The sequence below is a fragment of the Zootoca vivipara genome, chromosome 6 (genome assembly GCF_965207765.1).
Source record: "Zootoca vivipara chromosome 6, rZooViv2.hap1.1, whole genome shotgun sequence".
NCBI lineage: Eukaryota > Metazoa > Chordata > Lepidosauria > Squamata > Lacertidae > Zootoca > Zootoca vivipara.
The window spans coordinates 91,895,756-91,912,928 of NC_142589.1; the positions used below are offsets into that span (position 1 = coordinate 91,895,756).

Sequence of the window (17,173 nt, forward strand, 5' to 3'; positions counted from 1 at the left end):
TTAGCTTTCTCTTTTCTTAATGGGTTTATTGGTTTTCAAAACAAAACAAATACAAAACAATATGCAACGATCAACAAAAGGCAATACAAGATCAACACTCATTGCAAAAAAAGAAAAAGTCAAATTCACATTGTTGTTGTTGTTGAAAAGGTCAAAATCATGTTGTTGTTGTTGTTGTTGTTGTTAAAGGAAGCTGCTTTCTACTGAATCAGGCTATTGGCCCATTTGACTGGCAGAGACTTTTTAGGGTTTCCAGAAAGGGAGTCTCTCCCAGCCCTTTGTGGGAACTTCCAGACAAATGAGAAGTTGATGTTCCTCTTCCGCCTCCAGAGGCAGGATGCCAGTTTTCTGGGAATCCCAAACGGGGAGAAGGGCTGCTGCTCTCCGATCTGCTTGGCCAGTATGAGGACAGGACTCCCCCCCTGGTCCTGAATGGGGTAACTGTGCCCCTGAAGGACCAGGAGCGCAGCCTGGGAGTCATTTTGGACTCACAGCTGTCCATGGAGGCGCAGGTCAGTTCTGTGCCCAGGGCAACTGTCTACCAGCTCCATCTGGTACACAGGATGAGACCCACCCTGCCCAGAGACTGTCTGGCCAGAGTGGTGCATGCTCTGGTTATCTCCCACTTGGACTACTGCAATGCGCTCTCCATGGGGCTGCCTTTGAAGGTGACCCGGAAACGGCAACTAATCCAGAATGCGGCAGCTAGACTGGTGACTGGCAGCGGCCACCAAGACCACATAACACTGGTCCTGAAAGACCTCGATTGGCTCCCAGTATGCTTCCGAGCACAATTCAAAGTGTTGGCGCTGACCTTGAAAGCCCTAAACAGCCCAGTATCCCTGAAGGAGTGTCTCCACCCCTATCGTCCAGCCCCGGACATGGAGGGAAACCCAGCCAGACGGGCGGGGTATAGATAAATTATTATTATTACTATTATTATTATTGACTAGATGGGTGCCCTTTGGTTTGACCCAGCTAGGCTCACGACTCTCTTGCGGTTAAGACATTCTGAGTTTCAAGACAGCTCAGGAGCAGCTCCTGCTCAGAAACGCCCACAGAGAGGGTTAAAGGAGATTGTCAGCACACACACACACACACACACACCGCTCCTACTGTGAATTAGGGGTTGGTCTGATGCTTGCATTCCTGGTTTCAGCAACGTGGCCTCAGAGGGCAGCCCTGTTTATTCCTTGTTTAATAAAAGAACCGGTTCTCTTGGAGATCTGCTGCTCTTGCTTAGCAGCAAGATACCCGCGAGAAGCTGCACAGGGGACTCACTTAAGAATACTCTGATGCCGGCACCCTCCACCACGAAACACCCGTCTCTTTTGCTGGCATTTTGCTGCTGAGCTGGAAGAAAACGGTGCCGGATTGGGCCAAAGGGAAGCTCGCTAGCAGGACGTGGGTTCGACGCGGCCCTTCCCACCTGCGATTCCTAGCCGCCGGTCTCCAGAGGCATTTACTGCCTTAGACAACCGAAACCTGAAGCAGAGCCATTGCGGCGAGTGGGCAGTAAACAAACATTAAGATTTGGGAAGGGCCACAGTTCATCACCACGGAATCCAAGTCCCAAAACCAGTTGGAAGGGACCCCAAGGGTCATCTAGTCCAACCCCCTGCAATGCAGGAATCTCAAGTGAAGCATCCATGGCAGATGGCCATCCAACCTCTGCTTAAAAACCTCCAAGGAAGGAGAGTCCACCACCTCTCGTGGGAGTCTGTTCCACTGCTGAACTGCTCTTACTGTCAGAATGCTGAGTCGGAATCTCCTTTCTTGCAACTTGAAGCCATGAGTTCGAGTCCTACCCTCCAGAGCAGGAGAAAACAAGCTTGTCCCCTCTTCTGTGTGACAGCCCTTGAGATAATTGAAGATGGCAATGGAAACTCCTCTTTTCCAAGCTAAACATACCTAGCTCCTTCAAGTGCTCCTCGTAAGGCTTGGTTTCCAGACACTGGATCATCTTGGTCGCCCTCCTCTGCCCACCTTCCAGCTTGTCCATGTCTGTCTTAACTTGTAGGGCCCAGAATTGGACACAGTATTGCAGGTGTGCTATGACCAAGGCAGAATAGAGTTGTCCTATTACTTCCCTTGATCTGGACACTAGATTTCTGTTGGATGCAGCCCAGAATAGCATTAGCCTTTTTTGCTTCTGCGTCGCCCTGTGAGCTCATGTTCAGCTTGTGGTCCACCAAGACCCCTAGATCCTTTTCACGTGTCCTGCTATTAAGCCAGGTGTCCCCCATCCTATATTTGTGCATCTGGTTCTCCCTGCCTAAGTGCAGAACCTGACATTTGTCCCTATTGACATTCTTTTGGTTAGCTTGCGCCCAGTTCTCCAATCTGTTAAGGTCATTTTGAATACTGATTGTCTGTCTTCTGCGACATTAACTACCCCTCCCAGTTTGGTGTCATCTGAAAAATTGATGAGCATCTCCTCAATTCCTTCATCCAAGTCTATATATATAAAAATGTAAAAATCGTGAAAGTGCATGTTCCACTTTTCTCTGTAACCGCTTGACCGATCGTCCTGAAATTTTGACACAATGATCCAGGCCACTCCCCGAGCATTGTTGGAAAAGAAAATCCCTCAAATCTCACACCTGGGCAGATATATACCTGGTTTTCCACCAAGTCAAACAGCGCCCTCAAGTGGTGTTATTCCCTCAGCTCCTCCTCCTACACCCCCTCCCTTCCTGTGAAATCTATACCACACCCACAAACCAAATAATGACATCATCAACCAAGCAACTGAAACCACCAAGGCGGCCATTATCAGACCCCTAGGCCCCTGCCAGGCTGCTGGGCCCCCACTAGGCCCGGGGGGGGGGAATAACCCACAGCAATGCACTTGGGGGCACGGCAAGGGGTTTTTACTTTAAAATTTAGCACCACTACCCCCCCAAAAATCCCCCACCAAATAATCACAAGACAAAAATAAATACCATCCTTCAAAACGTCATGAGATACGCCGGTCACCGGGGGGGGGGCAAACAGAATAGATCATGGATCGGGACACATGGGGGCAGTCACAGGGATTAGCCACAACAACGCGCCACACCCACAAACCCCGCCTCTGCCACGAGATCCTGTAAAACAGGGGGACTCTGAGGCTCAGGGGGATCTGAAGGGGGTCTATTACCCTCCATTTGACAGACTGACGCACAGCAACGCGTGCAGGGCCAGCTAGTCATTTATAAAGACATTGAACAACAGCAGGCCCAGGACAGAGCCCTGTGGCACCCCACTTGTCACTTTCCCCCAGGATGACGAGGAACCATGAATGAGTACTATTTGGGTTCGGTCAGTCAACCAGCTCCAAATCCACCTAACCGTTACCTCGTTCAACCCGCATTTTACCAGCTTCCTCGCGAGAATATCACGGGGGACGTTGTCGACAGCCTTCCTGAAATCAAGATACACTAATGTATGTCCACAGCATTCCCCTGATCCACCAAGTTTGTAATTCCATTTAAAGAAACAAAAAAAAGAAAGGAGATTGGCCTGCCATGACTTATTTTTGAGGAACCCATGCTGGGTCTTAGTAATCACAGCATCCTTTTCTAAGGGTAAGAAATAATAATAAAATAACGATAAGGATATACCGTAATAATATATATGTTCATCACTTTGAAAATTAAGACTGGGAAACAAGGGGCCTCCTTACAACTTAATAGTATCCTGTAAATGACTCAAGAACTTATTTATACTTGAGGCAAACAAGAAGCTTACATTTATGCGACATAATTTTATAACCTTGATTACATTTTATTGTCATTTTGATGTTCTTGTTTTCCTCTGTTTGTTTTTTGTTTCTATGGATTCCTTTTCTTTCCCCTTCATTTGTTGTTGTTGTTGTTGTTTAGTCGTTTAGTCGTGTCCGACTCTTCGTGACCCCATGGACCATAGCACACCAGGCACTCCTGTCTTGCACTGCCTCCCGCAGTTTGGTCAAACTCATGTTCGTAGCTTCGAGAACACTGTCCAACCATCTCGTCCTCTGTCGTCCCCTTCTCCTAGTGCCCTCCATCTTTCCCAACATCAGGGTCTTTTCCAAGGATTCTTCTCTTCTCATGAGGTGGCCAAAGTATTGGAGCCTCAGCTTCACGATTTGTCCTTCCAGTGAGCACTCAGGGCTGATTTCCTTAAGAATGGATAGGTTTGATCTTCTTGCAGTCCATGGGACTCTCAAGAGTCTCCTCCAGCACCATAATTCAAAAGCATCAATTCTTCGGCGATCAGCCTTCATTTTAATTCAACATTTTAATTCACTGTAAAACTTTTAATAAAACATAAATATTTAAGAAACCCAAAAATTAACAGTATCCTGCAGGAAAGACTTGCTATCTAGGCCACTTATGGCTCACCATCCATGATGCAGAATTTGGTTGCGGGCCACACTCATTCCGATAATCCTCAAACGCAAAGAGTCAAGGAAGCCGAAAGGAGAGGCCAAAGGAGCCTCTGTTTAAAAAAAACATTCCCACTTCTCATGCAGAAGTGCCGGTCCTGAAGGAGGCAGCTAATCCTGTGGACCAGCTGGACCCGACGCTAAATCGTTCCGATCTCAGCCACAGGGAGAGAAGCAAATTTGTCATTTTAAAATGTAAGAGATGCCTCCTTTCGGGTTCGTTCGTTCGTCTCTTTAACCCAAATGCATCCAATGTCCTAACTCTTGCTCCCGGTTTCAACTGTGCGGCGCTTAGCAAAGTTTGCTCAACAGAGCAGTATACCTCTCAGCAATAGCTGCTCGGAGGCGCTGGTAGAATCATAGAATCGTAGTTGGAAGAGACCACAAGGGCCATCCAGTCCAAACCCCTGCCAAGCAGGAAACACCATCAAAGCATTCTTGACATATGCCTGTCAAGCCTCTGCTTAAAGACCTCCAAAGAAGGAGACTCCACCACACTCTTTGGTAGCAAATTCCACTGCCGAACAGCTCTTACTGTCAGGAAGTTCTTCCTAATGTTTAGGTGGAATCTTCTTTCTTGTAGTTTGAATCCATTGCTCCGTGTCCGCTTCTCTGGGGCAGCAGAAAGCAACCTTTCTCCCTCCTATATATGACATCCTTTTATATATTTGAACATGGCTATCATATCACCCTTTAGCCTTCTCTTCTCCAGGCTAAACATACCCAGCTCCCTAAGCCGTGCCAATGCAACTTCTAAGGCTCGCTAGCGTCAATAGGCATTGGGCGCCGAGATCGGTAGGGGGTTAGGCCCTCTTGGTAGTTCCTCTGCCCTCAATCGCTCATGGGGTGGCAGCCCAGGGGAAGGAGTTCTGTGGGGCAGCCCCTAGGCAGTAGAACTACTTCCCCACAGAGGTGCGGCTGGTGCCTTCAATGTACAGCTTTTGCCAAATGCTGAAGACGGGCCTCTTTGGGCACTTGCGATGTTTGTGTTTTGGGAGCCAGATTATTTCTCTGATGGTAAATTATGGTTTGATCATCATCTTCCCAAGCAACTCCTCTATTCCCAACTTAAGAATGGAAAGCGGAATGCCGGTGGACTACAAAAGAGGTTTAAAGACACAAGGCAAATCTTTAAAAAATGCAGTATAAGCACAGATAATTGGGAAACACTGGCCTGTGAGCGCTCCTATTGAAGAACAGCCTTTACCAAAGGTGTTGTGGACTTTAAAGACACTCAGACTCAGGGCAAAAGGGAGAAACACGCCAAGAGGAAGGCATGCTTGGCAAACCCTGACCATGATCAACTCCCATCCGGAAACCACTGTGGAAGGACGTGTGGATCCAGAATTGGCCTCCAAAGTCACTTACGGACTCACTGTTAAGAATGTGTTCATGGAAGACAATCTTACTCGGCTACGAGCGATCGCCAAAGAAGAAGAAATTGTTTGGGGACCCTCGGCGAATTAGGTGAAGACAGGATATGGTGGATGGAGCAGGGAAAAAACCAAGAATGGGTTCAGCGGTCAAGAAGGTGGTTTCTGAATGTTCTGCAGGGGAAGTGAGGGGCAGGTGGGGCTTGTCCCCCTGAGGAGGAGCCCGCCTGAAAGAAGGAAAACTCTGGTCCTAAACCTCTGCTGCCTTGTGGGACATTTTTGGGAGCATAGAAACCTTATGTAGGAACCTTAAGTACGTATACGAATTCAATCACAGAACTGCAGAATCATAGATTGGTCCGACCCTCTGCAATGGAGGAATCTCAGCCAAGGTATCCCTGACTGATGGCCATCCAACCTCTGCTTAAAAACCTCCAAGGAAGGAGAGTCCACCACCTCCCGAGGGAGACCGTTCCACTCACAGGTGGGTTAAATTTGAGACAAGCTGTACTCTTGGAGTACAGTCGCCCTTTCGTTCTCGAATGGAATCTGAACAGACTTCCGGAAACATTCAAAAACCAAGGCGCAGCTTCCGATGGGCTGCAGGAGCTTCCTGCAGCGAATCGGAACCCTCGGAACCTGCGCCGAACGTCCGGGTTCCAAAAGAACATTTGCAAACCGGAACGCTCACTTCCGGGTTTGTGGCGTTCGGGAGCCAAAACGTTCGAGTGGCAAGGCGTTCAGGATCCGAGGTACGGCTGTACTGTTTCTGGCTGCAAATCCAGGCCGCACCGAAATGTTTAAATATTTCGATTGCCCTTGAATCTTCCCGCCACATTTGCCAGCGTCTCTTGCTGCACCGGGGATTAATGCACCGTTTGGGGGAAACTGACCTAGGGGATCGATCTCCAGACAGGGCTGCTCACGGAGTCCTGCCTGAAAGCCTAAAGAGCTGCTGCCGGTCACTGGGTTGGGTGGGCCAAAGGTATAGCTCAGTATAAGGGAGCTTCCGCCTTTCCTACTTAATTCCATTTTTTAAATTCAGAACCATGAGGACTAGCACCTTACTTTGCCTTTAGAGGAAAAGAACACAGCTCAGTGGAAGAGCTGCATCACAGGCCAATGGTCTGACTCAGTATTAATCAGCTTCCTCCATTCCCAGTGCTCTTCAGGCTTTTCACAGAATTGTGGAGTTTGGGACGGACCCTGAGGATCTTTTGCCAAACGTGGGGCTCGAACTCATGACCCTGAGATTAAGAGTCCTATGCTTTTATCAACTGAGCTATCCCAGCAGCACCAAATCCAGCAATAATTATTTATTATTATTATTATTTATACCCCACCCATCTGTCTGGGTTTTTCCAGCCACTCTGGGCAGCTCACAACAGAATATTAAAAGCACAATATAACATCAAACATTACAAACTTCCCTAAACAGGGCTGCCTTCAGGTGTCTTCTAAAAGTCAGATCGTTGTTTATTTCCTTGACATCTGGTGGGAGGGCGTTCCACAGGGCGGGCGCCACCACCGAGAAGGCCCTCTGCCTGGTTCCCTGTAACCTCACTTCTCGCAGGGAGGGAACCGCCAGAAGGCCCTTGGAGCTGGACCTCATTGATGCTGCACTTTGATTTCCACTTTAAAGCTGGCCAGCTTATTAGTTATTACGATGTCTGCCAGCTTCCTTCGAGGGTTTCCCTTTACAGGCAGGAAAATTAATGCATAAATAGGTTTTTTTTAAAAAAAAAAACAAAACCTGCCCAGTTTTCTGCTTCTTGGTCCTGTTGCCCTGCAACCGAATTTAAGCAACGGACTCGGGCCAACAATGTAGATATTAGGGAGCCAAATCGAATCGCAACATCCAGCTGAAACTTACCGGCGGGCTTTAGGCCCTTGTTGAAAAAGAGAGATTCGGAAGTCTGCAGCCGCAATAAGAAACAAGGCAAAAAATTGTATTAAAAACCTACTAATTATAGCACAAACAACACACTCCCTTGGTAACATTCCAGACAACTAATAGGCAGGCGGTGTTTCTAATTTTAGCCACAACTGAAGCGTTAAGACGCCACAGCCTCTTGCGAGTGAAGCATCCTTATCTCAGAACAGGTAGGGGAAATGTCTTGTGTTCTGGGAATGACGCAAGGACGCAGGAGGGGGGCCTGGCTTCGAATCTAGCCCATCATCCTGTCCTCACATTGGCCAGCCAGCTGCCCCCATGCAAATCCTACAAGCAGGACCCAAACAGCCTCCCCACCTTGAGAACCAGCACCAAATACCTACATTAATTAGCAAAGATGTATAGAACTGCTTCCAACCTATGTTGGAAGTTTAAGGAGAAGGAAGGCACTTTCTACCACATGTGGTGGCCGTGCAAGACAACAAAAGCACTCTGGAAAATGATATACAGTGGTACCTTGCTTCTCAAACGCCTTGATTCTCAAACAACTTGGAACCCAAACACTGCAAACCTGGAAGTAAGTATTCTGGTTTGCGAACTTTTTTTGGAAGCCAAACGTGCTCCATTCTGAGTGTTATTCTTCCGATTTGAGTGTTACGCTGTGGTCTGTCTGTTTTTGCTATTTATTTCGCGTTTTTGTGGCTATTTTTTGTTTTGTTTTTGTGACTGTGTGGAACCCAGTTGATTGTGTGACTGCAGTACAGTGGAACCTTGGTTTACGAACACCTTGGTTTATGAATTTTCGGTTTACGAACGCCGCGGAGCCATCTGGAACGGATTAATTCACTTTCCATTACTTTCAATGGGAAAGTTCGCTTCAGTTTATGAACGCTTCAGTTTATGAACAGACTTCTGGAACCAATTACACCCATGCTTCGGGTTAAGTACGCTTCAGGTTGAGTACTCCGCGGACCCGTCTGGAACGGATTAATCCACTTTCCATTACTTTCAATGGGAAAGTTCGCTTTAGTTTATGAACGCTTCAGTTTATGAACAGACTTCTGGAACCAATTACACCCATGCTTCGGGTTAAGTACGCTTCAGGTTGAGTACTCCGCGGACCCGTCTGGAACGGATTAATCCACTTCCCATTACTTTCAATGGGAAAGTTCGCTTCAGTTTATGAACGCTTCAGTTTATGAACAGACTTCCGGAACCAATTGTGTTCATAAACCGAGGTACCACTACGTTGTTTATCGCTTTCATTTTATGGATCAGTGGTCTCATTAGATACGGTAGCAAAATTCATGTTAAGTTGCTGTTTTAGGGGTTGTTTATAAAAGTCTGGAACGGATTAATCCATTTTGCATTGCTTTCTATGGGAAAGCATGCTTTGGTTTTGGAACGGACTTCCGGAACGGATTAAGTTTGAGAACCAAGGTCACTGTATAACGAGTTGAAAAAAACTTTTGTGGGGGGAAGCAAGCTTTTTATTAGGAATTTTAGATGCAGATATACCAAAGGAGCAGAAACAATTGTTTACGTACGTGACGACAGCAGCGCGGATGCGACTGGCCCAGAGATGGAAAGGAGATAAAAGTCCCAACCAGAGACGAATGGCTGACAAAGAGGATGGACTATGCCGAAATGGCGAAAATGACCGGGAAAACCAGAAACCAGGAAGATAGAAGCTTTAATAAGGAATGGGGGAAATTTACAATTTACTTAAGAGAACGTTGTAAACAGCCAAAAAACCTTGGCAGGATTTGAGTAACGCTTGTAATTTATTAGAAACTAAGGTGAAAATGGATTACTTCAAGAAAGACAGAGAAAATATATGATATGCAGCAGAAAAAGTTTGATAATGGAAACCATGGAGGGTTGGAGGGGAGTCTAAGGTTGAAGGGAATCCTAAATGTTGATGGTTATGACTAATGTTTGAATTCAAATGTATTTTGTAAAATTGAATAAAAAGTTTGTTTGGTTTTTTTTTGAAAAGAGACTGACGGGAAAGATCTGAAACCAGGAAGAACCAAGCATTTTTAAAAAGAGTGGAATAACTTTCTAACATATTTGAGAGACTACTGTAAACAGTTGAAATAGTTGCAGGAATGACACTTGCAATGTAACATGGATTTTGGATACAATGATTGTTTAACAGATATAGGTTACAGTAAAAGATGCAGGAATAAAATTTAAAACTGGAACCCATGGAGGTCTCAAGGAAGGAGGTCTCAAGGTTCAAAAGAACCCTTTTCCTTTTTTAACGTGCAAAAATGTTATGTTAATGGTGTGTAACTTTTTGTAAAACTAATAATTTTTTTTTTTATAAAAATGAAAAGTTGCTCCAATCCCCCGTTAGAGCAAGCTGTTCAGGAGCGGGAGTCGATAAAGCACCAGTGTCGGTAAAGGCGACTCTTCAAAGAAACAAAACAGGCCTAGTGGTCACAGCAGCCCTTCCCTCAGGCCTAGTGGTTGCAGCAGCCCTTTCCAGTAGGTCTTGCCCCAATGGAACAGCTGCGAGGACTGAGAGTCCTTGCCTTCCCACCGCTCTCTAAGGCTCCTCCACCGGTTCCTTCTCCAGCAGCCTAAGACTCCATCGTCTTGTCTCTCTTTGCTACACGCTCTTCATACCTCTGCTGGTTCTGGGAGACCAGGGGGCAGAGGGGAACTGGTTGCACCAGGAGGAGGAGACTCCCTGGAGCATGTTGTGGCAGGACGGGGAGACACACCCCAGCTGACCTCATCTCTTGTCTCCTGTCCCCACTTCCTCTCCTGCCTCCGATTCTGGACTGCTCTCTGCCACGGCCTCTTCCCGCTCACTAAACCCTGTTGCCTCTTCTGCTTCTGACACCTCCTCTTCCTAGTCTTCTCCCTCTGACCACCCATCGTTGCCCCACCACCAATCCCCAGGCTCTGAGCCTTCTTCCACTGGGGGGGGGTGCGTGTTCCCAGCGCAGGGGTGTTCTCCAGCTGAAAATTTTGTGCTCAGGGCGCCTTATTAACAAAGTCGGCCCCCTGCCTCTGGTGGCACTGAGTTCCACAGGTCACATGGTGCCTTCTGCCTGTCTCACATCTTTCAACGCTCAGCTTCACTGAGTTTCTCAAGCGCTCTAGTATTAGAAGGGCTAACGTTTTCCTCTCTCCATCCACTTTCTCCATAACCTTATACAATTCCCGTCCTGTCTGCTCTTACCCGCCTCTTCTCTAAACGAAAAACTAAAAAACGCCGCAAGCTTTCCCCAAAGGGGAGTTGTCCCACCCCCCTTGATGGTTTGCGCTTTCCCTTTTCTGAACCTTTCCCAACTCCAACATATCCGTTCTGAGCTGAGGCGACCAGAACTGCAAGCAGGTATTCCTCTCGGTGTTGCTGAATTGCAGAGCTTGAAAGAAGCCCCACAAGCAGAGACTCGTTGCAGAGACACTGCGGGCAGCCTCCTCGCTTCTCAAGGCAAGAGCATTTGCTGAATTCGTTCACCGGCATTGTTCAGATCAGAAATTCCAGAGGCGAGGCAGAGGTATCTTTTTAGGCTTTTAATTTACAGGCATTGGCCGAGGGGGAGGAAACAGCTCCCTTGGGGCATCGAAACGGCCCACCCCAGGCTACTCTGCTGGAACAAACTTAACCATTCCCCGACGGAGAGGGACTCGATTCTGCACCCCACAGGCAGTGGTTCGAGGGGGCAGCCATGGTTCCCCAAAAGCGGCAAGCAGGATGATGCGGGAAGAACCAAGGCAGGCAGCGGCAGGTAGGGGAATTTCACCCCCATTTCTCTTCCCACGTGGTTCCTACGCTCTGCAGTTGCCAGCAAGCACGAAACCTGCTCCAACCAGCCCCCAAAGGTTCGGGGGGCCTAACAGGAGCGGGAGCCCAACACGATGGCGATGCCAGCCTTCAGAGTCGTCTCCAACTTGGGCCGCCCTGAGAAGGGAGGGGAGGAATCCTGTGGGTCAAAGCTACCATCTCCTGCCTCCACAAAACTGTCCTGCTTAAGCTCTGGAGGCAAAGGTGCCCCCCTCCAGAGGGCTGGCGGAGGTTCGGGGTGGCAAGCCAAGTGCCCTGGGGGGGGGGGGGTTGGCACTAAAGCAGCACCAAGCTGGGAGGACGGCTTCCACCCTTCGATTCTTCACCATTTGGGCATTTAAGAAACAAACAGAAGCAGTGTGTGCATGGAGGCAAAAGGTGCCGCTCAGAGTTCTGGGATGGAAGGGAGGGAAAAGGACACCTGATGGAGGCTCAGGGCAGAGGGACCAAATAGGCTTCAGTTTTGCACGGTGCAAGAACTTATTCCCCACTGTTTTTCACTCTGGAGGTAGCAGAGCCCGTTCCGAGCTGGATTACGGGGCGGCGGAGGCAGGGTCCCCAGGAACAGCTTCTGACACGCCTCCCGGGGTCAGCTGAAGAAGTAGGTGGATTCTTTCACCTTCTCCAGGTCGAAGTCACCTGGAAGGAAAATAAAAAAATTCCTTCAGTAGCACCTTAAAGGCCAACTAAGTTTATATTTTGGTATGAGCTTTCGTGTGCATGCACACTTCGTCAGATACACTTGAAACAGAAGTGTCAGACCCTTATGTATATACAGAGGGTGGGTGGTGGGTGGGAATGGGTGATGGGCTGGTGGGAGTGGTAAACCTGTAGATGGCTGTTAACGACTGCTGATGACTGCAATTGGTCCTGCGGGGGAAAAGCAAGGGCTGAGGTGCTAAAGAAAGCTTGATCATGCATAATGAGATAAGAATCCAATGTCTTTGTTCATTTCCCTTCCAGTCACCTGGAAGGGAAAGCGAGTGTGTAACGTTCAGAATGCAAGGAGAGGGTGCGCCCTCCCTGGGGTTAGAACATCCTGCCCAGTACCAGATATATGTATAAGCTAAACAAGCTTTAGCTTAGGGCCCCACTCTCTTGGGGGGGGGGGAATTAAAGGGGAAAAAACCTGGATGTACATTTCCAAAATATAAAAGAAAAATAAAATAAAACCTACATACAGCAACAGAGTTTTGTGTTGTGTAGGCTCCTATGATGTAAGTCATGGGCCCTGCCTGCTAGCCTGCTTCCTAAAATATCCCTGGTTTGCTCCTTTCTATATATAGGGTGTCTACATTCTGCATGGACTGGTTGCAGGGCAACACGTGCAAATGGCTTGAGATCCCTATGAGGTCCACCAATGACCATATAGCATATATTCAACACACAAAAAACAGCGGCAATTTGTTGTTGACAAACGACAGCTGGACATATCAAGGGCCCCATTACCTTCAGGGGCTCAGGGCCTCATCAAACTGAAATCCAGCCCTGATCCTGCCCTCCCACGGCGGACGACCAGCTGCCCGTGGGAAACCGACCTGAGCACAAGAGCCCTCTTGCGGCAACCAGAAGCGTGGCCGCCTCCAACTGTGTTTCTCCCCACCGCCACCCCCCAGATCAATTTAGCGGGCCTTCTCTGAACGTTTCCCATCTCTGCAGCACCCGTTTCAGGGTGAGGCAACCGGAACTGCACCCAGTATCCCGAACAGCAGATTTGTGCGGCGGCGTTAACGTTATCAGCTGTTTCCTTTTCAGTTCCTTTTGTGACCTGCCTTTTTTTTCTCACAGCGGGGTCGAGGCCACCCCCAAATTTTCTGCCACGACCCCCCAAGGTCTTGTTGGGCTCCCTGAGTGGGAGGAAAAGAGAGGAACCAGAGAGCCCAAAAAGATGCAAAGTCAGGGGTGTGTAAAGCCCAAAGAAATGTAAAGTCTGTTTTTGTGTGTGTGGCCACTGAGAAAAAGGATAGTGGAGCAAGCGGAGTTTCTCTTGCTCCAAAAAAGGAGAGATTCCAAATAAACACTAGAAGAACTCTCTGCTGGCAAGAACGAAACTCCCTCAGAAGGCGGTGGGTTCTCCTTCACAGGAGGTTTTTAAACAGAGGTTGGTTGCAATTTCTGCACTGCACGGGGGTTGGGCTACATGACCCCCGGGGGGGGGCAGTCCCTTCCAACTCTATGACTCCAAGGGCCTGATCCATCAGCTGGTATCTTTTTATTTTCTTTAATAGCTTTCTGCACCCTGTTTTTGTTTCTTTGTTTTAAGGAAACATGGAGCACACACGGGGGACAGGGGGCAGGCAGGTGTGGGGGACTCCCTGGTCCTGAATGGGGTCACTGTGCCCCTGAAGGACCAGGTGCGCAGCCTGGGAGTCGTTTTGGACTCACAGCTGTCCATGGAGGCGCAAGTCAATTCTGTGTCCAGGGCAGCTGTCTACCAGCTCCATCTGGTACGCAGGATGAGACCCTACCTGCCCGCGGACTGTCTCGCCAGAGTGGTGCATGCTCTGGTTATCTCTCGCTTGGACTACTGCAATGCGCTCTCCATGGGGCTCCCTTTGGAGGTGACCCGGAAACTGCAACTAATCCAGAATGCGGCAGCTAGACTGGTGACTGGGAGTGGCTGACGAGACCACGTAACACTTGAAAGACCTTACATTGGCTCCCAGTACGTTTCCGAGCACAATTCAAAGTGTTGGTGCTGACCCTGAAAGCCCTAAACAGCCCAGTATCCCTGAAGGAGTCTCTCCACCCCTATCGTCCAGCCCGGACATGGAGGTCCAGGGCTTTCTGGCGGTTCCCTCACTGCAATAAGTGAGGTTACAGGGAACCAGGCAGAGGGCCTTCTTGGTGGTGGCGCCTGCCCTGTGGAACACCCTCCCATCAGATGTCAAGGAAATAAACCACTATCTGACTTTTAGAAGACATCTGAAGGCAGCCCTGTTCAGGGAAGCTCTTAATATTTGATGTTTTATTGTGCTTTTAAGATTCTGTTGGGAGCTGCTCAGACTGGCTGGGGAGACTTGGCCAGATGGGCAGGGTAAAGGTAAAAGTAAAGAGACCCCGTGACCGACTCTGGGGTTGCGCGCTCATCTCGCATTATTGGCCGAGGGAGCCGGCGTATAGCTTCCAGGTCATGTGGCCAGCATGACAAAGCCGCTTCTGGCAAACCAGAGCAGCACATGGAAACGCCGTTTACCTTCCTGCTATAGCGGTTCCTATTTATCTACTTGCATTTTGATGTGCTTTTGAACTGCTAGGTTGGCAGGAGCTGGGACCAAGCAACGGGAGCTCACCCCGTCACAGGGATTCGAACCGCCGACCTTCTGATCAGCAAGCCCTAGGCTCAGTGGTTTAGCCCACAGCGCCACAATAAATAATGATGATGATGATGATGATGATAATAATAATAATAATAATAGTTGTTGTTGTTTAGGCCTGGAAGGGGGGGGGAAGCATCTTCTGAGCTTCAAAAGCAAATGGGGTGTTTGGGGATGGGAGCAGAGAGAAGAGAAGAGAAGAGAAGAGAAGAGAAGATGATGAGAAGAGAAGAGAAGAGAAGAGAAGAGAAGAGAAGAGAAGAGACAAGACTCTGTAGAAAATGGGCATCCAGCCACAGATCCCCTGAAGAGGGTTTGTGTACGACTACAGAGATTAACTGAGAGCAGCAACAGAACACACCAGGGAGGAGGATGGAAGGAGGTGGAAACTGCCTTTGAAATGAAGCTTTAGACAGTGGCTTCCCACTTCCAGATCGGAAGGTGGTGATTGGGGGGGGGGGAGTCCTTGGCTAGGATTCAGGTGAGGTTTCTTTTGTGGGGGGGGGGTACAGATGCTTATGCCCCTTCTGCAAAAAAACAAAACAAAAACAAGGCAGGACCAGAACGCTTGGTCTAAACCAGGGCTGCATGGGGAGTAAACCTGTGGATTTTATACCTCGAGCGAAGGAAGGTCCCTGGAGATGCCTCTGTGAGAACATCAGAAGAGCCCTGCGGGATCGGGGCCATTTAGTCCTGGCATCCTGTTCTCACAGTGGCCGACCGGGTACCCCCAAAGGGAAACCTTCCGAGCAGGATCCGAGCACGAGAGCGGCCCTCCGCACCCTCCTGCGGTTCCCTGCAAATGGTGTTTGAGGAGGAAGAGCCCTCTCCTCCTCCAGGGACATGCCTAATCTTCTTTTAAAGCCAACTAATAGTAGGTTGGTGGCCTAGACAAACCAAGACAGCATCTTAAAAAGCAGAGACATCACCTTGCCGACAAAGGTCCGTATAGTTAAAGCTATGGTTTTCCCAGTAGTGATGTATGGAAGTGAGAGCTGGACCATAAAGAAGGCTGATCGCCGAAGAATTGATGCTTTTGAATTCTGGTGCTGGAGGAGACTCTTGAGAGTCCCATGGACTGCAAGAAGATCAAACCTCTCCATTCTGAAGGAAATCAGCCCTGAGTGCTCACTGGAAGGACAGGTCGTGAAGCTGAGGCTCCAGTACTTTGGCCACCTCATGAGAAGAGAAGAATCCCTGGAAAAGACCCCGATGTTGGGAAAGATTGAGGGCACTAGGAGAAGGGGACAACAGAGGACAAGATGGTTGGACAGTGTTCTCGAAGCTACGAACATGAGTCTGACCAAACTGCAGGAGGCAGTGCAAGACAGGAGGGCCTGGCGTGCTCTGGTCCATGGGGTCACAAAGAGTCAGACACGACTAAACGACTAAACAACAACAAGGTTGGTGGCCGTCAGGGCCTCATGTGGCAAGGAGTTCTGCCGCTAAACAGATCTGTCCTGGATTTTCCAACGTCCCAGCTCGGATTCAGTGTTAGGATGCCACACGTAACTTTTTAACAAACTTCTGTGCCGTGGCCCCTCACTTGCCTTTTGTCTAAACCTGAAAGTCCCAAACACAGCAACCTTTCCTCGTTGGGTGGGAGACACACAACTCACGATGATGCTACAACCACAAGGACTAGGAACCTGGCTCCGTTTCAAGCTAATTGCCGGTCCCCTGCAGTTCAGAGTGAAAAGGCCAATTCCAGGTGGAAGCCCACGCGGGTGGTAAGAAAGACCAGGCGTCCCCCATTCGAATCTCGGCCCGAGCTGCGAAATCAGGGTGCGCCTGCGAAAGTGGGATGTGGCACGGATGAACCCAAGGCAAGTGAAATGTTACAAACTGCCCCATAAAACGCCAAGGGCGGCTACCATTTGGCACTGCGATCCATTTAAGAGTTTGGCATGCGTGGCAGAATGCCACAGTGTTTTGGTTTTTTTACACCAATTGGGCCTTGCCTGGATCCTGGCAACTGCACAGCAGACGTGATTCTCTCTCTTTCTCTTGTTACCAACAAACAGATGAGCCAAACAGAGAGTCATCCAGCAGCCGAAATGAAGAGGTTTAAAAGATAAGATTAGGAACAGCTCAGCATGGTTGGGAAGGGAGGCAATGAGGGAGAGGGGGGGGGAGAATTAGGCAAAGTACGGGGAAGTGTTTCTGAAAATGTTTTCCACCCACTGCCCAATTGCTGCACCCCCCAAAATGGGGTGCTGTTCAGAGACCCGTACGCCCCGGGGCCACGATTCACATCAGCCAGGAACCGGGTGCTACGAAAATCAGCTTCTTGGTGCACTTGGCCTTTTTGCTCCCCCTGAAAATTGTTTTTCTGATAGCTACTTCCACACCAAACCGCGACGCCACCTTTAA

General features: G+C 48.9%; 1 protein-coding gene across 2 annotated transcripts in view; it reads right to left on the reverse strand.

Annotated features, from left to right (window-relative positions):
* Window positions 1–11,197: 11,197 nt before the first annotated feature.
* Window positions 11,198–17,173, reverse strand: part of POLRMT (RNA polymerase mitochondrial) — a 44,862-nt gene continuing 38,886 nt past the window's right edge. For both annotated transcript variants that reach the window (XM_088673040.1, XM_060275334.2), the window contains one exon: window positions 11,198–12,122. In XM_088673040.1, the coding sequence (XP_088529166.1) occupies window positions 12,073–12,122 (50 nt within the window). In that variant the 3' untranslated portion in view covers window positions 11,198–12,072. The remainder of the gene's footprint in view (window positions 12,123–17,173) is intronic.